The sequence below is a fragment of the Hemitrygon akajei genome, chromosome 18 (assembly GCF_048418815.1).
Source record: "Hemitrygon akajei chromosome 18, sHemAka1.3, whole genome shotgun sequence".
NCBI lineage: Eukaryota > Metazoa > Chordata > Chondrichthyes > Myliobatiformes > Dasyatidae > Hemitrygon > Hemitrygon akajei.
The window spans coordinates 31,540,843-31,562,313 of NC_133141.1; the positions used below are offsets into that span (position 1 = coordinate 31,540,843).

Below are 21,471 nucleotides of genomic sequence, written 5' to 3' on the forward strand. Positions count from 1 at the left end.
AACGTCCCCATTCAGTGGCCCCTTAACCTCCCCAACACCCGGTGATTTCCAACGTCCCCATTCAGTGTCCCCCTTAACCTTCCCAACACCCGGTGATTTCCAACGTCCCCATTCAGTGTCCCCCTTAACCTCCCCAATACCCGGTGATTTCCAACGTCCCCATTCAGTGTCCCCCTTAACCTCCCCAACACCCGGTGATCTCCAACGTCCCCATTCAGTGTCCCCCTTAACCTCCCCAATACCCAGTGATTTCCAACGTCCCCATTCAGTGTCCCCCTTAACCTCCCCAACACCCGGTGATTTCCAACGTCCCCATTCAGTCTCCCCCTTAACCCCCCCCCCCAACACCCGGTGATTTCCAACGTCCCCATTCAGTGTCCCCCTTAACCTCCCCAACACCCGGTGATTTCCAACGTCCCCATTCAGTGTCCCCCTTAACCTCCCCAACACCCGGTGATTTCCAACGTCCCCATTCAGTCTCCCCCTTAACCTCCCCAACACCCGGTGATTTCCAACGTCCCCATTCAGTGTCCCCCTTAACCTCCCCCAACACCCGGTGATTTCCAACGTCCCCATTCAGTGTCCCCCTTAACCTCCCCAACACCCGGTGATTTCCAACGTCCCCATTCAGTCTCCCCCTTAACCTCCCCAACACCCGGTGATTTCCAACGTCCCCATTCAGTGTCCCCCTTAACCTCCCCAACACCCGGTGATTTCCAACGTCCCCATTCAGTGTCCCCCTTAACCTCCCCAACACCCGGTGATTTCCAACGTCCCCATTCAGTCTCCCCCTTAACCTCCCCAACACCCGGTGATTTCCAATGTCCCCATTCAGTCTTCCCCCTTAACCCCCCCAACACCCGGTGATTTCCAACGTCCCCATTCAGTCTCCCCCTTAACCTCCCCAACACCCGGTGATTTCCAACGTCCCCATTCAGTCTTCCCCCTTAACCCCCCCAACACCCGGTGATTTCCAACGTCCCCATTCAGTCTCCCCCTTAACCTCCCCAACACCCGGTGATTTCCAACGTCCCCATTCAGTCTCCCCCTTAACCTCCCCAACACCCGGTGATTTCCAACGTCCCCATTCAGTCTTCCCCCTTAACCCCCCCAACACCCGGTGATTTCCAACGTCCCCATTCAGTCTCCCCCTTAACCTCCCCAACACCCGGTGATTTCCAACGTCCCCATTCAGTCTTCCCCCTTAACCTCCCCAACACCCGGTGATTTCCAACGTCCCCATTCAGTGTCCCCCTTAACCTCCCCAACACCCGGTGATTTTCAACGTCCCCATTCAGTGTCCCCCTTAACCTCACCAACACCCGGTGATTTCCAACGTCCCCATTCAGTGTCCCCCTTAACCACCCCAACACCCGGTGATTTCCAACGTCCCCATTCAGTCTCCCCCTTAACCTCCCCAACACCCGGTGATTTCCAACATCCCCATTCAGTGTCCCCCTTAACCTCCCCAACACCCGGTGATTTCCAACGTCCCCATTCAGTGTCCCCCTTAACCTCCCCAACACCCGGTGATTTCCAACGTCCCCATTCAGTGTCCCCCTTAACCTCCCCAACACCCGGTGATTTCCAACGTCCCCATTCAGTGTCCCCCTTAACCTCCCCAACACCCGGTGATTTCCAACGTCCCCATTCAGTGTCCCCCTTAACCTCCCCAACACCCGGTGATTTCCAACGTCCCCATTCAGTCTCCCCCTTAACCTCCCCAACACCCGGTGATTTCCAGCACATTTTTGTACAGCTTCATCATGACCTTCTGACGCCCACACTCAGCGCCCCAACCCTCGAAGGCCAACTTTCTCATCCTATCTCCTTGAGTGTCCACTTTCAGAGAGCTGTGGGCTTGGGACCATGGAATAGTGACTTAGTGGGGCATTGCACTGAGAGGCGTACCCGGAAGACGTTCTTCTTGCTGGACATCTCCTTGGTCCACTCAATCAGGGATCCTCGCAGGTCCACACTGCTCTCTGGACGATCACCCTGTTGATCAAGAAGGACACAGATGTGGACATTTGAACAGAAATCGCCTGGGAAAATGGAAAATGGGAACCATAACTGAGCCTTGATTCTGCTGCTCGACCAATAATGATCCCTTCCTCGTAGTCACAGAGTCACACAGCGCAGAAACAGGCCCTTTGGCCCAACTGGTCCATATTGAACCTGATTCCCATCTAAACCAGTCTGTTTAGTCCATAAGACAAAAGAGATAAGACATAGGAGTAGAATTCGACCATCTGGCCCATCGAGTCTGCTTCACCATTCAATCATGGCCGATCCTTTTTTCCCCTCCTCCTCAATCTCAGTTTTCGACCTTCTCCCTGTAACCTTTGATGCCATGTCCAATCAAGAACCTATCAATATCTGCCTTAAATAGACCCAACAATCTGGCCTCCACAGCTGCACGTGACAACAAATTCGACAAGTTCACCACCCTTTGGTTAAAGAAATTTCTCCACATCTCTGTTTTGAATGGATGCCCCTCTATCCTGAGGCTGTGCCCTCTTGTCCTTGACTCCCCCGCCATTGGAGACAGCCTTTCCACATCTACCCTGTCTAGACCTTTTAACATTTGAAAGGTTTCAATGAGATTCCCCCCTCATGCTTCTGAATTCCAGTGAGTACAGACCCAGAGCCATCAAACGTTCCTCATATGATAACCCTTTCATTCCTGGAACCATCCTTGTGAACCTCCTCTGGACCCTCTCCAATGTCAGCACATCTTTTCTAAGATGAGAGGCCCAAAACTGTTCACAATATTCAAGGTGAGGGCTCACCAGTACATTATAAAGGCTCAGCATCACATCCCTACTCTTGTATTCTAGACCTCTTGAAATGAATGCTAACATTGCATTTGCCTTCCTCACCACCAACTCATCTGCAGGTTAACCTTTAGGGTGTTCTGCACCAGGACTCCCCAAGTTCCTTTGCATCTCAGAGTTTTGGATTTTCTCCCCATTTAGAAAATAGTCTGTACATTTATTTCTTCTACCATAGTGCATGACCATGCATTTTCCAACACTGTATTATTTACCACTTCCTTGCCCATTCTCCTAATCTGTCTAATTCCTTCTGCAGTCCACCTGTTTCCTCAACACTACCTACCACTCTACCAATCTTCATATCATCTGCAAACTTGGCAACAGAGCCATCAATTCCATCATTAATATACAGCATAAAGACAAGCGGTCCCAGCACCAACCCCTGTGGAACATCACTAGTCAGTGGCAGTCAACCAGAACAGGATCCTTTTATTCCCACTCGCTGCCTCATACCAATAAGCCAATGCTCTAAACATGCCAGTAACTTTTCTATAATACCATGGGCTCTTAACTTGCCTCATATGTGACACCTTTTCAAAGGCCTTCTAAAAGTCCAAATATACAACATCCACTGCATCCCCTTTATCTATCCTACTTATAATCTCCTCAAAAAATTTCCACTGGTTAAGGCAAGATTTTCCTTTAAGCAAGCCATGGTGACTTTGTCCTATCTTGTCCTGTGTCACCTAGGGCTTCATAACCTCATCCTTAACAATTGACTCCAACACCTTCCCAACCACTGAGGTCAGACTAACTGGTCTATAATTTCCTTACTGCTGCCTCCCTCCTTTCTTAGAGAGTGGAGTGACATTTGCAATTATCCAGTCATCTGGCAGCATGCCAGAGTCCAATGATTTTTGAAGGATCATTATTAATGCCTCCACAATCTTTATCACTTCCTCTTTCAGAACCCTAAGGTGCAGTTCATCTGGTCCGGGTGACTTATATACCTTTAGGTCTTTCAGCTTTTTGAGCACCTTCTCCCTTGTAATAGTAACTGCACTCACTTCTCCTCCCTCGCCCTTCAACACCTGGCACACTGCTAGTGTCTTCCACAGTGAAGACTGATGCAAAATACTCACTTAGTTCATCTGCCATCTCCTTGTCCCCTGTTACTTCTCCGGCCTCATTTTCTAGGGGTCCTATATCCACTCTCATCTTTCTTTAATTTTTATATATTTGAAGTAGAGTTTTCTAATCACATTGATATTGTTTACTACCTTACTATCATATTTCATCTTTTCCCTCCTAATGACTCTTCTAGTTGCTCTATGTAGATTTTTAAAAGCTTCCCAATCCTCTATCTTCCCGCTAATTTTGCTTTGTTGTATGCCCTCTCTTTTGCTTTTACATTAACGTTGACTTCCCTTGTCAGCCGCGGTTGTACTATTTTGCCATTGGAGTATTTCTTTGTTTTTGGAATACATCTATCCTGCACCTTCCTCATTTTCCCCAGAAACACACACCATTGCTGCTCTGCTGTCATCCCTGCCAGCATCTCCTTCCAATTTACTTTGGCCAACTCCTCTCTCATCCCACTGTAATTTCCTTTACTCCACTGAAATACTGCTACGTCAGACTTTACCCTCTTCCGATCGAATTTCAAGTTGAACTCATTCATATTGTGATCACTACCTCTAAGGGTTCTTTCACCTTAAGCTCTCTGATCGCCTCCGGTTCATTACGTAACACCCGATCCAGTATAGCTGATTCCCCCAGTAAGCTCAATGACAAACTGCTCTAAAAAGCCATCTCACAGGCATTTAACAAATTTGCTCATTTCCGATCCATTTCCAATCAACCTGCTTGTTGAAATCTCCCATGACTATCATAACATTGCCCTTTTGACTTGCCTTTTCTATTTCCTGTTGTAACCTGGTGGTCCACATCCCAGCCACTGTTGGGAGGCCTGTATATAACTGCCATCAACGTCCTTTTACCCTTGCAGTTTCTTAACTCAACCCCCAAGGATTTAACATCTTCCGATCCTATGTCACATCTTTCTACTGATTTGATGCCTTTCTTTACCAGCAGAGCCACACCACCCCCTCTGCCTACCTTCCTATCCCTCTGATACAACGTGTAACCTTGGACATTAGCTCCCAGCTACAACCATCCTTCAGCCACGATTCAGTGATGTCCACGTCATCATACCTGATAATCTGTAATAGTGCACAAGATCATCCACCGTATTTCTTATACTCTGTGTATTGAGATGTAACACTCTGAGTACTGTATTTGCTACCCCATTTTGATTCAGTATCCCTAATGCACTGATACTCACCCAGCTGGCTGTAATTTTGTCCTCTCTTCTGCCTGCCCTTCTTCACAGTCTGACTGCACACCATCTTTGCCTTTTTACCATCCGTCCTATCCTGTGTTCCTTCACTGCATTTCCCATCCCCCTGCCAAACTAGTTTAGACCCTCCCTAACAGCTCCAACAAACCTGTCCTGTGACTGTGTTTGTCCCATATCCCTCTAAACCTTTTCCATCCATAGACATGTCCACATGTCCTTCCTAAGAACATAAGATATAGGAGCAGGAGTAGGCCATCTGGCCCATTGAGTCTGCTCCACCATTCAATAAGATCATTGCTGATCAGGCCATGGACTCATCTCCACCTACCTGTCTCTTCTCCATAACCATTAATTCCCCATCTCTGCAAAAATCTATCCAAATGTATCTTAACTACATTTAATGAGGTTAGCCTCTGCTGCTTCTCTGGGCAGAGAATTCCTCATAATTCACTACCCTCTGAGAAAAGCAGTTTCTCCTCATCTCTATCCTAAATCTACTCCCCTTAATCTTGAATCCCCTAGTTCTGGTCTTACTCACCAGTAGAAACAACTTTCCTGCCTCCATCCATCTATCCCTTTCATAATTTTATATGTTTCTGCAAGATTTCCTCTCATTCTTCTGAATTACAGTGTATACAGTCCCAGGTGACTCAATCTCTCCCTAATAAAATAATCCCTTCATCTGGAACAAACTGGTGAACCTCCTCTGCACCACCTCCAAAGCCAGTATGTCCTTCCTCAAGTAAAGAGACCAGAACTGCACATGTTGTTCATGTACCCGCCTCAACCAGCTCGTTCCAGAAACAGATCATCCTTGGGGACTGTTGCCTCAGGTTTAGAGAGAGCGCAGAGGAGATTTACCAGGACACAACCTGGATTAGAGAGCATGTCTTATGAGGAAAGGTTAGCAAACTTGTGCTTTGCTCTTTGGAGCGAAGGAGGCTGAAACATGACTTGATAGAGGCATAAGATTATGAGAGGCATGGATAGAGTGGACAGCCAGTGCTTTTTCCCCAGGACAACAATGGCCAATACCACAGGAGAGGGGAAGAAAGTTTAGGGGACACCTGATGAAGGGTCTCAGCCCGAAACGTTGGCTGTTTATTCCTTTCCATAGATGCTGCCTGACCTGCTGAGTTGCTCCAGTGTTTCTGGATTTCCAGCATTTGTAAAATCTCATGTCAGGGTAGATTTTTTTTTATAAACACAGGGAGTGATAAGTTCCTGCCACACACTGTAAGATGTGGTGGGTGAGACTGATACATTTAAGAGGCTCTTAGATAGGCATGTGGATGTAGGAAGTTTGGCTGTTTTAGAGGAAAGGGTTAGATCGATTGTAGGTACCACAACATCGTGCACTTAAGAGTCAGTACTGTGCTGTACTATTCTATGTTCAGATTCCCATTAAATTTCCCCCCCTCACCTTAAAGCTGTGCCCTCTAGGCTTTGATTCCTCAAACCTGGGGGAAAGGCTGTGTACGTCCTATCTATGCCCCTCATGATTTTATACATCTCGATAAGGTTACCCCTCAGTCTCCTAACAAAAATCCCAACCTGCCCAAACCCCTTTCTATCATTTGGTCCCTCGAGTCCCAGACAGTATGGTAGTGTAGTGGTAGGCCTAATGCTCTACAGCACTATTTATTGGGATTTATTTAAATTCCTCCTTGTGATTGTGTGGGTTTCCTCCCACATTCCAATGATGTATGGGTTAGTATGTTGTGGGCCTGCTATGTTGGCTCCAGAAGCATGGTGACCCTTGTGGGCTGCCCTCAGCACATTCTTGGACTGTGTTGTTTGTTGACATAAACAATGCATTTCACTGAATGCTTCATTGTGCATGTGACAAGTAAAGCTACTCATCTCTAACATCCTCATAAACCTCTTCTGCAGTCTTTCCAGCTTCATGTCATCCTTCCTGCAGCAGAGTGATCAAAACGGAACACAGTTTTCCAAGACTTTACCAGCACCTATCCTGTTCAGGAAGATCCAGTAGATACCATTTGCAGGGTCAAAGCAGAGAAGAAAGACACGGAAACAGGAGCTGGGGTCGGCCACAGCCCTCTATCCTGCCCCACCACATTATAATCATGACTGATCTACCCCAAGCCCTATCTCCTCTTCTGTCCCAAATCCCCTGCAGCAATCGGTCTTCCCGAGCTTGCAAGTATTTATCCCCCTCCTTTTCTAACCAGTGATATTGCCTCCACACCCCTCAGAGGAGGGGGCAGAGAATTCCAGAGATTCCCCTCCCTCTGACAGAAGCCCCTACACTCTACAGTGTTAACTATTTGCCCAATACTCCCCCACCCCCACAAACCTCAAATTTGTGTCCCCATGTTTGAGGATTCAATGCTTGCCCTCATTAGAAACAAGAGTCAAGCAGGACTGTAGAGAGTTACAAGGTAGCCAGGAGGGAGCAGAAGAACAGACTTAGGAGAGCTGGAAGGTGACATGAGAAGGCCTTGGTGAGTAGGATTAAGGAAAACCCTAAGGCATTCTACACGTATGTGAAGAACAGGAGGATGACCAGAGTGAGGGTAGGACTGATCTGGGATAGCAGAGGAACTGTGTGCCTGGAATCGGAGAAGGTCAGGGAAGTCTTTACTAAATATTTTGCTTCAGTATTTATTCACCAGTGAGAGGGACCTTGACTTTTGTGAAGACAGTGTAAAGCAGGCTGATATGTTGGAACATGTTGATACCAAAAAAAAGGATGCGTTTGAAAAATATTAGGATAGATAAGTCGATTGGAAAATACGCCAGGTTGCTGCGCCTTTGGTGATGATCTTTGCATCCTCACTCACCACAGGAGTAATACCAGATTATTAGAGGGTGCCAAATGTTATTCCTTTGTTCAAGACAAGGAATAGGGATAACTCTGGGAATTCAATTGAATTAAATTGACTTTATTGCTTACATCCTTCATATACATGAGGAGTAAAAATCTTTACTCCTGTAAAGATTCAGCATGTCATCTAAAATTTGACTGTAGATGCACGTTGGAGATTATTCTAACTTTATTGATCCCAAAGGAAATTACAGTGTCTCCGTAGCATTACAAGTGCTCAAATATTAGGAGAAGTAAGAAAAAATAAAAAATAAGTTACCCCAAACAGTCTAACAGGAGGGGGGTTATCACTTCCCTGGCTGTAGGTTGATTCATTATAGAGCCTAATGGCCAAGGGTAAGAATGACCTCATATAGCGTTCTTTGGAGCAGCGCAGTTGTCTAGTCTATTACTAAAAGTGATCCTCTGTTCAGTCAAGGTGGCATGCAGAGGGTGAGAAACATTGTTCAGAATTGCCAGTATTTTCCAGAGGGTTCTTTGTTCCACCACAGCCTCCAGTGTGTCCAGTTTGACTCCTGTAACAGAGCCAGCCTTTTTAATCAGTTTATTGCGTGTGTTGGCATCACCTGTGTTGATGCCATTGCCCCAGCACACCACCCCATAGAAGATTGCACTGGTGGCGATAGACTGGTAGAACATGTGAAGGAGAGGCCTGCATACTGGAAAGGACCTCAGTCTCCTCAGGAAGTGGAGACAACTCTGGCCCTTCTTGTACACAGTCTCTGTGTTGGTGCTCCACTCACGTCCTCACCATCAATAGTAACAGGGAGCAGTGCAGGCTTGGTCTTCCTAAAGTCCATCACCATCTCCTCTGTCTTACTGATGTTGAGCTGCAGATGATTCAGCTTGAATCATTTGACAAAGTCCTCCACCAGGCCCTGTATTCATCCTCCCATCCTCCCTTTATACACCCAACTATTGCTGAGTCATTAGAGAATTTCTGCACATGACATGAGTCAGTTTTTTACTTAAAGTCCAAGGTATACAGAGTAAACAGGAAGGGAGCCAATGCAGACCCCCGGGGGGGCCCCAGTGCTGCTTATAGCCATGTCTGACATACAGCTCTGAAACCACACAGACTGTGGTCTGACAGTCAGGTAGTCCATTATCCAGAATACAATAGATGTGCCATTGAACAAAGCTTTTCCCCCAGCAATGAGAGCTCTGTGGTATTGGAGGCACTTGAGAAATCAAAAAAACGTGATCCTCACAGTGCTGCCCTGCTTATCCAAATGGGAGTAGGCTCTGTTCAGCAGGAAGATGACAGGATCGTCAACTCCAATGTGCTCCTGGTAGGCAAACTGCAGGGGATCAAGGGCTGATCTGACCAGGGGTTGGAGGTGAGCCAGGACCAGCCTCTCTAGGGTCTTCATGATGTGTGAGGTCAGGGCCACTAGATGGTTATTAAAGACTTTCAGTCGACCCTTCTTGGAGAGCTCCACACAGCTGCTCAGCACACTGCGTCAGGACTTCCAGAATCCTTGAGATTCATTACACTCTGGTAAAAGAAATTCCTCTTCATCCTGTTCTAAATGGATGTCCCTCTATTCTGAGGCTGTGACCTTTATCCTAGACACCCCCACTATTGGAAATATCCTCTCCACATCCACTCTATTCAGGCCTTTCAATATTCAATGAGATCTCCCCTCATTCCATGAAACTCCAGTAAGTAGAGGCCCAGAACCATCAAACACTCCTCATACATTAACCCTTTAATCATTCCCGTGAACCTCCTCTGAAACCTCACCAATGTCAGCACATTTTTTTAGATAAAATGCCTAAAATTGCTCACAAAACTCCAAGTACGATCTGACCAATGCCTTATAAAGCCTCAGCATTACATCCTTGCTGTTATATCCTAGTCCCCTCAAAATGAATGCTAACATTGCATTTGCCTTCTTCACCACTGACTCAACCTGCAAGTTAACCTCAAGGGAATCCTGCAGGAAGACTCCCAAGTCCCTTTGCACCTCTCATTTTTGAATTTTCTCCCCATTTAGAAAATTGTCTACACTTCTATTCCTTCTACCGAAGTGCATGACCACACACTTCCCTACACTATATTCCATTTGCCACTTCTTTTCCCTTTCTCCCAATCTAAGTCCTTAAAGCAGACTCACTGCTTCCTCAACACTACCTGCCCCTCCACTGACCTTCATATCGTCTGCAAACTTGGCCACAAAGCCATCGATTCTGTCATCCAAATCATTGACACAAAATGAAAAGAAGTGGGCCCAACACAGACCCCTACAAACTTGGCTACAAAACCATACCCCTTCCTTACCTTAAATGCCACTGGTCACTGGCACCAACCAGAGAAAAATCTCCCTTTGTTCCCACTCTTTGCCTCGTGCCAATCAGCCACTGCTTTATCCATGCCGTAATCTTTCCTGTAATACCACTGATGCATGGCTTGTAAAGTAGCCTCATGTGTGGCACCTTGTCCAACATCAACCAAATCTCCTTTGTCTATCCTGCTTTTTATTTCCTCAAAGAATTCCAACAGATTTATCAGGCAAGATTTCCCCTGAAGGAAGCCATGCTGACTTCAGCCTATTTTATCATGTGCCTCCAACTACCCTGAAACCTCACCCTTAATTATGGACTCCAACATCTTTCCAACCACTGAAGTCAGGCCAATTGGTTGATAATTCCCGGTCTTCTGCCTCCTTCCTTTAAGAGTGGAGTGATATTTACAATTTTTCAGTATACTGGAACCTTTCCAGAATCACGTGATTATTGAAAGATCATTACTGATGCCCCCACAATCTCTTCAGCCACCTCCTTCAGAACCCTGGGGTGTACACCATCTGGTCCAGGTGACATACAGTGACTTCAGACCTTCTCCTCAGTAATAGCAAATACACACACTTTTGCCTCTCTTTTACTCCTTATATATCTGAAAAAACTTTTGGTATCCTCCGATATTATTTCATATTTTATCTCCTTATGGCTTTCTTGTTGCCTTCTGTTGGTTTTTAAAAGCTTCCCAATCATCTAACTTCCCAATACTTTTTGCTCTATTATACTCCCTCACTTTGGCTTTGACTTCCCTTGTCAGTCACAGTTGTGTCATCCTGTCTTTAGAATACTTCATCTTTAGGATGCATCTTTCCTACGTCTTCTGAATTGCTCCCAGAAACTCCAGCCATTGCTGTTCTGCCATCATCCTTGCTAGTGTACCCTTCAAATCAACTTCGGCCAGATCCTCTCTCAAGTCTCTGTAATTCCTTTTACTCCGCTTTAATACTGATACATCTGATTTTTGCTTCTCCCTCTCAAATTCCAGGGTGATTCTACCATATTACGATCACTCTCTCCTTACGGTTCCTTTACCAGTCTCTTAAGGGCTTGCTAATCAAATATGGTTTATTACACTACACCCAATTGAGAATTGCCTTTCCCCTCATGGGTTCAATCACAAGCTGGTTTAAAAAGATGCCTTGTAGACATTCTACAAATTCTCCCTCTTGGGATCCAGTGCCAACTAGATTTTCCCAAACTACCTATGTATTGAAATTCCTCCATGACCATTCTAACATTGCCCTTTTTACATGCCTTTCCGATCTCCTGTTGTAATTTGTAGCCCACATCCTGGCCACTGTTCGGAGATCTGTATATATCTTCCATCAGTGTCTTTTTAACCTTGCAATTCCTTAACTCTACCCACAATGATTCTACACCTTCTGATCCTATGTCACCTCTTTCGAAGGATTTGAGCCACTCTCCCCCTCTGCCTACGTGCTTGTCCTCTTGATACAATGTTAAGCTCCCAACTATAATCTTTGAGCCATAACTCAGTGATGCCCACAACATGGCACCTGCCAATCTCTAACTGCACTACAAGATCATCCATCTTTTTCTGTATACTGCGTGCATTCAACTATAACACCTTCAATCCAGTATTCATTGCCCATTTCTATTTTGCCCCCATGTTACACTTCAACTCATCCAATGGACTACAATTTTGCCCTACCATCTGCCCTACAATCTGCGAGGTCCAGAGTCCATCTTATTGTACAAGAGGTCTGTTAAGGAGTCTGATAACTGTGAGGTTAACGCTGTCCTTGACAACATAAATTTATGCATAATTTCTATTTTCCTGTGAATGTTGTGTTTCTGACATTCTCTACCTGTGATGCTGTGCTAGGTTTTTCATTGGCCTTGTGTATGTGGCAATAAACTCCACTTTGATAGTGACATATGAATCAAACTCTGGATAGAAACTGTGTCCCCACATTCAAGATTTTCCCACTTGTGGAAACATCCCATGTTATCTCCAATCAGGGTCGGAGATGTTGGAAAAGGACATCCTTTGTTCTTTCAAACCCCAATTAATAAGGACGCAAACTGTCCAGCCTCAGGACACCATCTCATCGCGGGTCTCACCTTTGAACTGGCATGCGTCTTGATCTCCTTGTAAAATGCCAGACTATTCCCAGCAAGAACCACCCAGGAACTGGTCCAGTTCTTCCTGCAAAAGCACAATCAATGGTTGGACAGTCAGGGCACAGAGGTAGAAAGAGATCTAGGAGGGCAGCTACAGGAATCCAGAAGCACACTGCTCCTTCCGCACTGCCACTCCAACACCATGGCACACCCACCTCACCGCCCCTCCCACAGTGGGGTGCTCCCTCCTCACCGTCCCTCCCACAGCACGGCGCTCCCTCCTCACCGTCCCTCCCACAGCATGGCACTCCCTTCTCATCACCCCTCCCACAGCACGGTGCTCCCTCCTCACGGCCCCTCCCACAGCACGGCGCTCCCTCCTCATCACCCCTCCCACAGCATGGTGCTCCCTCCTCACGGCCCCTCCCACAGCACGGCACACCCTCCTGAACGCCCCTCCCACAGCACGGCGCCCCTCCTGACCGCCCCTCCCACAGCGGGGCGCTCCCTCCTCACCGCCCCTCCCACAGTGGGGTGCTCCCTCCTCCTCGTCCCTCCCACAGCGGGGTGCTCCCTCCTCACCGCCCCTCCCACAGCACGGCACACCCACCTCACCGCCCCTCCCACAGTGGGGTGCTCCCTCCTCCCCGTCCCTCCCACAGCGGGGTGCTCCCTCCTCCCCGTCCCTCCCACAGCACGGCACACCCACCTCACCGCCCCTCCCACAGCGGGGTGCCCCCTCCTCACCGCCCCCCCCACAGCACGGCGATCCCTCCTCACCGCCCCTCCCACAGCACGGCGCTCCCTCCTCACCGCCCCTCCCACAGCACGGCACACCCACCTCACCGCCCCTCCCACAGTGGGGTGCTCCCTCCTCACCGCCCCTCCCACAGCACGGTGCCCCCTCCTCACCGCCCCCCCCACAGCACGGCGATCCCTCCTCACCGCCCCTCCCACAGCACGGCGCTCCCTCCTCACCGCCCCTCCCACAGCGGGGCGCTCCCTCCTCACCGCCCATCCCACAGCACGGCGCTCCCTCCTCACCGTCCCTCCCACAGCACGGCGCTCCCTCCTCACCGTCCCTCCCACAGCACGGCGCTCCCTCCTCACCGACCCTCCCACAGCACGATACTCCCTCCTCACCGCCCCTCCCACAGCACAGCACAACCACCTCACTGCCCCTCCCACAGCACCGCGCCCCCTCCTCACCGTCCCTCCCACAGCACGGCGCTCCCTCCTCACCGCCCCTCCCAGAGCACGGCTCTCCCTCATCACCGCCCCTCCCACAGCACGGCGCTCCCTCCTCACCGCCCCTCCCACAGCGGGGCGCACCCTCCTCACCGTCCCTCCCACAGCACGGCGCTCCCTCCTCACCGTCCCTCCCACAGCACGGCGCTCCCTCCTCACCGACCCTCCCACAACACGGCACTCCCTCCTCACAGACCCTCCCACAGCACGGCACTCCCTCCTCATCGTCCCTCCCACAGCACGGCACTCCCTCCTCACCGACCCTCCCACAGCACGGCGCTCCCTCCTCACCGACCCTCCCACAGCACGGCGCTCCCTCCTCACCGTCCCTCCCACAGCACGGCGCTCCCTCCTCACCGTCCCTCCCACAGCACGGCTCTCCCTCCTCTCCGCCCCTCCCACAGCACGGCACCCCCTCCTCACCGCCCCTCCCACAGCACGGCGATCCCTCCTCACCGTCCCTCCCACAGCAGGGCGCTCCCTCCTCACCGCCCCTCCCACAGCAGGGTGCTCCCTCCTCACCGCCCCTCCCACAGTGGGGTGCTCCCTCATCACCGTCCCTCCCACAGCACGGCGCTCCCTCCTCACCGACCCTCCCACAGCAGGGCACTCCCTCCTCTCCGCCCCTCCCACAGCACGGCGCTCCCTCCTCACCGCCCCTCCCACAGCACGGCACCCCCTCCTCACCGCCCCTCCCACAGCACGGCGCTCCCTCCTCACCGCCCCTCCCACAGCACGGCACTCCCTCCTCACCGTCCCTCCCACAGCACGGCGCTCCCTCCTCACCGCCCCTCCCACAGCACGGCTCTCCCTCCTCTCCGCCCCTCCCACAGCACGGCACCCACTCCTCACCGCTCCCTCCTCACCGCCCCTCCCACAGCACGGCGCCCCCTCCTCACCGACCCTCCCACAGCACGATACTCCCTCCTCACCGCCCCTCCCACAGCACAGCACAACCACCTCACTGCCCCTCCCACAGCACCGCGCCCCCTCCTCACCGTCCCTCCCACAGCACGGCGCTCCCTCCTCACCGCCCCTCCCAGAGCACGGCTCTCCCTCATCACCGCCCCTCCCACAGCACGGCGCTCCCTCCTCACCGCCCCTCCCACAGCGGGGCGCACCCTCCTCACCGTCCCTCCCACAGCACGGCGCCTCCTCACCATCCCTCCCACAGCACGGCGCTCCCTCCTCACCGTCCCTCCCACAGCACGGCGCTCCCTCCTCACCGACCCTCCCACAACACGGCACTCCCTCCTCACAGACCCTCCCACAGCACGGCACTCCCTCCTCATCGTCCCTCCCACAGCACGGCACTCCCTCCTCACCGACCCTCCCACAGCACGGCGCTCCCTCCTCACCGACCCTCCCACAGCACGGCGCTCCCTCCTCACCGTCCCTCCCACAGCACGGCGCTCCCTCCTCACCATCCCTCCCACAGCACGGCTCTCCCTCCTCTCCGCCCCTCCCACAGCACGGCACCCCCTCCTCACCGCCCCTCCCACAGCACGGCGATCCCTCCTCACCGTCCCTCCCACAGCAGGGCGCTCCCTCCTCACCGCCCCTCCCACAGCAGGGTGCTCCCTCCTCACCGCCCCTCCCACAGTGGGGTGCTCCCTCATCACCGTCCCTCCCACAGCACGGCGCTCCCTCCTCACCGACCCTCCCACAGCAGGGCACTCCCTCCTCTCCGCCCCTCCCACAGCACGGCGCTCCCTCCTCACCGCCCCTCCCACAGCACGGCGCTCCCTCCTCACCGCCCCTCCCGCAGCACGGCGCTCCCTCCTCACCGCCCCTCCCGCAGCACGGCGCTCCCTCCTCACCGCCCCTCCCACAGCACGGCGCTCCCTCCTCACCGCCCCTCCCACAGCACGGCGCTCCCTCCTCACCGCCCCTCCCACAGCACGGCTCTCCCTCCTCTCCGCCCCTCCCACAGCACGGCACCCACTCCTCACCGCCCCTCCCCACCGCCCCTCCCACAGCACGGCGCTCCCTCCTCACCGCCCCTCCCACAGCACGGCGCCCCCTCCTCACCGCCCCTCCCACAGTGGGGTGCTCCCTCATCACCACCCCTCCCACAGCATGGCACTCCCTCCTCACCGCCCCTCCCACAGCGGGGTGCTCCCTCCTCACCGCCCCTCCCACAGCACCGTGCCCCCTCCTCACCGTCCCTCCCACAGCACGGCACTCCCTCCTCACCGCCCCTCCCAGACCACGGCGCACCCTCCTCACCACCCCTCCCACAGCACGGCTCTCCCTCCTCACCGCCCCTCCCACAGCACCGCGCCCCCTCCTCACCGTCCCTCCCACAGCACGGCACTCCCTCCTCACCGCCCCTCCCACAGCACGGTGCTCCCTCCTCACCGCCCCTCCCACAGCGGGGCGCTCCCTCCTCACCATCCCTCCCACAGCGGGGCGCTCCCTCCTCACCGTCCCTCCCACAGACGGCACTCCCTCCTCACCGCCCCTCCCACAGCACGGCGCACCCTCCTCACCGCCCCTTCCACAGCACCGCGCCCCCTCCTCACCGTCCCTCCCACAGCACGGCACTCCCTCCTCACCGTCCCTCCCACAGCACGGCGCTCCCTCCTCACCGTCCCTCCCACAGTGGGGCGCTCCCTCCTCACCATCCCTCCCACAGCACGGCACTCCCTCCTCACCGTCCCTCCCACAGTGGGGCGCTCCCTCCTCACCATCCCTCCCACAGTGGGGCGCTCCCTCCTCACCGCCCCTCCCACAGTGGGGTGCTCCCTCATCACCACCCCTCCCACAGCATGGCACTCCCTCCTCACCGCCCCTCCCACAGTGGGGTGCTCCCTCCTCACCGCCCCTCCCACAGCACAGCGCTCCCTCCTCACCGTCCCTCCCACAGCACGGTGCTCCCTCCTCACCGCCCCTCCCACAGCACGGCGCCCCCTCCTCACCGTCCCTCCCACAGCACGGCGCTCCCTCCTCACCGTCCCTCCCACAGCACGGCGCACCCTCCTCACCGCCCCTCCCACAGTGGGGTGCTCCCTCATCACCACCCCTCCCACAGCATGGCACTCCCTCCTCACCGCCCCTCCCACAGTGGGGTGCTCCCTCCTCACCGCCCCTCCCACAGCACAGCGCTCCCTCCTCACCGTCCCTCCCACAGCACGGTGCTCCCTCCTCACCGCCCCTCCCACAGCACGGCGCACCCTCCTCACCGACCCTCCCACAGCACGGCACTCCCTCCTCACCGCCCCTCCCAGACCACGGCGCTCCCTCCTCACCGTCCCTCCCACAGCACCGCGCCCCCTCCTCACCGTCCCTCCCACAGCGGGGCGCTCCTTCCTCACCGTCCCTCCCACAGCGGGGTGCTCCCTCCTCACCGTCCCTCCCACAGCACCGCGCCCCCTCCTCACCGTCCCTCCCACAGCACGGCACTCCCTCCTCACCGCCCCTCCCACAGCACGGCGCACCCTCCTCACCGACCCTCCCACAGCGGGTCGCTCCCTCCTCACCGCCCCTCCCACAGCACGGCGCTCCCTCCTCACCGCCCCTCCCACAGCACGGCGCACCCTCCTCACCGACCCTCCCACAGCGGGGCGCTCCCTCCTCACCGTCCCTCCCACAGTGCGGCGCTCACTCCTCACCGTCCCTCCCACAACATGGTGACCCCTCCTCACCGTCCCTCCCACAACATGGTGACCCCTCCTCACCACCCCTCCCACAGCACTGCACCCCCTTCTCACAACCCCAGCCATAGCACAGTGTACACTTACTTCAGCTTTCTCCCACCTTCTGCGATTTTCGTCTTCTTTAGAGGTCCTGCTTTCTCCAGCATCTTGAAAATGATCAAAGGCTCAGTTACAATAACCATCCACTTCTCACAGGAACACTGTTACTTTAGTCAGATATGGTGTGAGCTTCTCACTCTGTATGACCCCAGTGCAGCTCGTTCTACCCCATCCCATTATACATTTTCCAATGTCAGATGCAGACTGAATCTCCCGCCACACCGTCCCATCACACACTCCCAGGGTCAGACACAGAGTGAATCTCCCTCCACACTGTCCCATCGCACACTCCCGGGGTCAGACAATGAGTGAAGCTCCCTCCACACTGTCCCATCACACACTCCCAGGGTCAGACACAGAGTGAATCTCCCTCCACACTGTCCCATCACACACTCCCAGGGTCAGACACAGAGTGAATCTCCCTCCACACTGTCACATCACACACTCCCAGGGTCAGACACAGAGTGAAACTCCCTCCACACTGTCCCATCACACATTCCCAGAGTCAGACACAGAGTGAATCTCCCTCCACACCATCCCATCACACACTCCTGGGGTCAGAAACAGAGTGAAGCTCCCTCCACCCCTTCCCATCAGACACTCCCGTGATCAGAAGCAGAGTGAAGCTCCCTCCACACTGTCCCATCACACACTCCCGGTGTCAAAGAGTGAATCTCCCTCCACACTGTCCCATCACACATTCTCTGTGTCAGACACAGAGAGAATCTCCCTCCACACCATCCCATCACACACTCCCAGGGTCAGACACAGAGTAAATCTCGCTCCACACCATCCCATCACACAATCCCAGGGTCAGACACAGAGTGAATCTCCCTCCACACTGTCCCATCACACTCTCCCAGGGTCAGACACAGAGTGAATCTCCCTCCACACCATCCCATCACACACTCCCGGGGTCAGACACAGAGTGAATCTCCCTCCAGACTGTCGCATCACACACTTCCAGCGTCAGACACAGAGTGAAGCTCCCTCCTTAGCGTTCCATCACACATTCCCAGGGTCAGACAGAGTGAATCTCCCTCCATACTGTCCCAACACAGACACCCAGTGAATCTCCATCCACACTGTCCCATCACACACTCCCAGGGTCAGACACAGAGTGAATCTCCCTCCACACTGTCCCATCACACACTCCCGGTGTCAAAGAGTGAATCTCCCTCCACACTGTCCCATCACATATTCCCTGTGTCAGACACAGAGTGAATCTCCCTCCACACCATCCCATCACACACTCCCAGGGTCAGACACAGAGTGAATCTCCCTCCACACCATCCCATCACACAATCCCAGGGTCAGACATAGAGTGAATCTCCCTCCGCACTTTCGCATCACACAATCCCAGCGTCAGTCACAGAGTGAAGCTCCCTCCTTAGCGTTCTATCACACACTCCCAGAGTCAGACACAGAGTGAAACTCCCTCCATCCCTCCATACTGTCACATCACACAATCCCAGGGTCAGACACAGAGTGAATCTCCCTCCATCCCGTCCCATCACACACTCCCGGTGTTAGACACAGAGTGAAGCTCCCTCCACACTGTCCCATCACACATTCCCGGGGTCAGACAATGAGTGAAGCTGACTCCACACTGTCCCATCACACACTCCCTGGGTCAGACACAGAGTGAAACTCCCTCCATCCCTCCATACTGTCCCATCACACAATCCCAGGGTCAGACACAGAGTGAATCTCCCTCCACCCCGTCCCATCACACACTCCCGTGATCAGACACAGAGTGAAGCTCCCTCTACCCTGTCCAATCACACACTCCCAGTGTCAAAGAGTGAATCTCCCTCCACACTGTCCCATCACACATTCCCTGTGTCAGACACAGAGTGAATCTCCCTCCACACTGTCCCAACACACACTCCCGGGGTCAGAAAGAGAGTGAAGCTCCCTCCACACTGTCCCATCACACACTCCCGGGGTCAGAAACAGAGTGAATCTCCCTCCACACTGTCCCATCACACAATCCCAGGGTCAGACACAGAGTGAATCTCCCTCCGCACTGTCGCATCACACACTCCCAGCGTCAGTCACAGAGTGAAGCTCCCTCCTTAGCGTTCCATCACACATTCCCAGGGTCAGACAGAGTGAATCTCCCTCCATACTGTCCCAACACAGACACCCAGTGAATCTCCATCCACACTGTCCCATCACACACTCCCAGGGTCAGACACAGAGTGAATCTCCCTCCACACCATCCCATCACATACTTCCAGCGTCAGACACAGAGTGAATCTCCCTCCACATTGTCCCATCACACATTCTCTGTGTCAGACACAGAGTGAATCTCCCTCCACACCATCCCATCACACACTCCCAGGGTCAGACACAGAGTAAATCTCCCTCCACACCATCCCATCACATACTTCCAGCGTCAGACACAGAGTGAATCTCCCTCCACATTGTCCCATCACACATTCTCTGTGTCAGACACAGAGTGAATCTCCCTCCACACCATCCCATCACACAATCCCAGGGTCAGACACAGAGTGAATCTCCCTCCACACCATCCCATCACACACTCCCGGGGTCAGAAACAGAGTGAAGCTCCCTCAAACCCGTCCCATCACACAATCCCAGGGTCAGACACTGAGTGAATCTCCCTCCACACCATCGCATCACACACTCCCGGGGTCAGAAACAGAGTGAAGCTCCCTGCACCCCTTCCCATCAGACACTCCCGTGATCAGACGCAGAGTGAAGCTCCCTCCACACTGTCCCATCACACACTCCCAGGGTCAGACACAGAGTGAATCTCCCTCCACACTGTCCCATCACATATTCCCTGTGTCAGACACAGAGTGAATCTCCCTCCACACCATCCCATCACACAATCCCAGGGTCAGACATAGAGTGAATCTCCCTCCACACTGTCCCATCACACACTCCCAGGGTCAGACACAGAGTGAATCTCCCTCCGCACTTTCGCATCACACAATCCCAGCGTCAGTCATAGAGTGAAGCTCCCTCCTTAGCGTTCCATCACACACTCCCAGAGTCAGACACAGAGTGAAACTCCCTCCATCCCTCCATACTGTCACATCACACAATCCCAGGGTCAGACACAGAGTGAATCTCCCTCCATCCCGTCCCATCACACACTCCCGGTGTTAGACACAGAGTGAAGCTCCCTCCACACTGTCCCATCACACATTCCCGGGGTCAGACAATGAGTGAAGCTGACTCCACACTGTCCCATCACACACTCCCTGGGTCAGACACAGAGTGAAACTCCCTCCATCCCTCCATACTGTCCCATCACACAATCCCAGGGTCAGACACAGAGTGAATCTCCCTCCACCCCGTCCCATCACACACTCCCGTGATCAGACACAGAGTGAAGCTCCCTCTACCCTGTCCAATCACACACTCCCAGTGTCAAAGAGTGAATCTCCCTCCACACTGTCCCATCACACATTCCCTGTGTCAGACACAGAGTGAATCTCCCTCCACACTGTCCCAACACACACTCCCGGGGTCAGAAAGAGAGTGAAGCTCCCTCGAACCCGTCCCATCACACAATCCCAGGGTCAGACACAGAGTGAATCTCCCTCCGCACTGTCGCATCACACATTCCCAGGGTCAGAAACAGAGTGAAGCTCCCTCCACACTGTCCCATCACACACTCCCAGGGTCAGACAATGAGTGAAGCTCCCTCCACACTGTCCCATCACACAATCCCAGGGTCAGACACAGAGTGAAGCTCCCTCCACCCCGTCCAATCACACACTCCCAGTGTCAAAGAGTGAATCTCCCTCCACACTGTCCCATCACACATTCCCTGTGTCAGACACAGAGTGAATCTCCCTCCATACTGTCCCAACACAGACACCCAGTGAATCTCCATTCACACTGTCCCATCACACACTCCCGGTGTCAGACACAGAGTGAATCTCCCTCCATACTGTCCCAACACAGACACCCAGTGAATCTCCATCCACACTGTCCCATCACACACTCCCGGGGTCAGACACAGAGTGAATCTCCCTCCACACTGTCCCATCACACACTCCCGTGATCAGACACAGAGTGAAGCTCCCTCTACCCCGTCCCATCACACAC

The 21,471-nt window shown here is 53.4% G+C and overlaps 1 protein-coding gene across 2 annotated transcripts in view; it reads right to left on the reverse strand.

Moving 5' to 3' along the window:
• arhgap9 (Rho GTPase activating protein 9) overlaps window positions 1-21,471 on the reverse strand; it is a 174,169-nt gene that overhangs the window by 98,999 nt on the left and 53,699 nt on the right. For both annotated transcript variants that reach the window (XM_073071236.1, XM_073071237.1), the window contains 3 exons: window positions 17,368-17,429; window positions 12,377-12,461; window positions 1,912-1,998 (listed from right to left, as the gene is read on the reverse strand). In XM_073071236.1, the coding sequence (XP_072927337.1) occupies window positions 1,912-1,998; window positions 12,377-12,461; window positions 17,368-17,429 (234 nt within the window). The remainder of the gene's footprint in view (window positions 1-1,911; window positions 1,999-12,376; window positions 12,462-17,367; window positions 17,430-21,471) is intronic.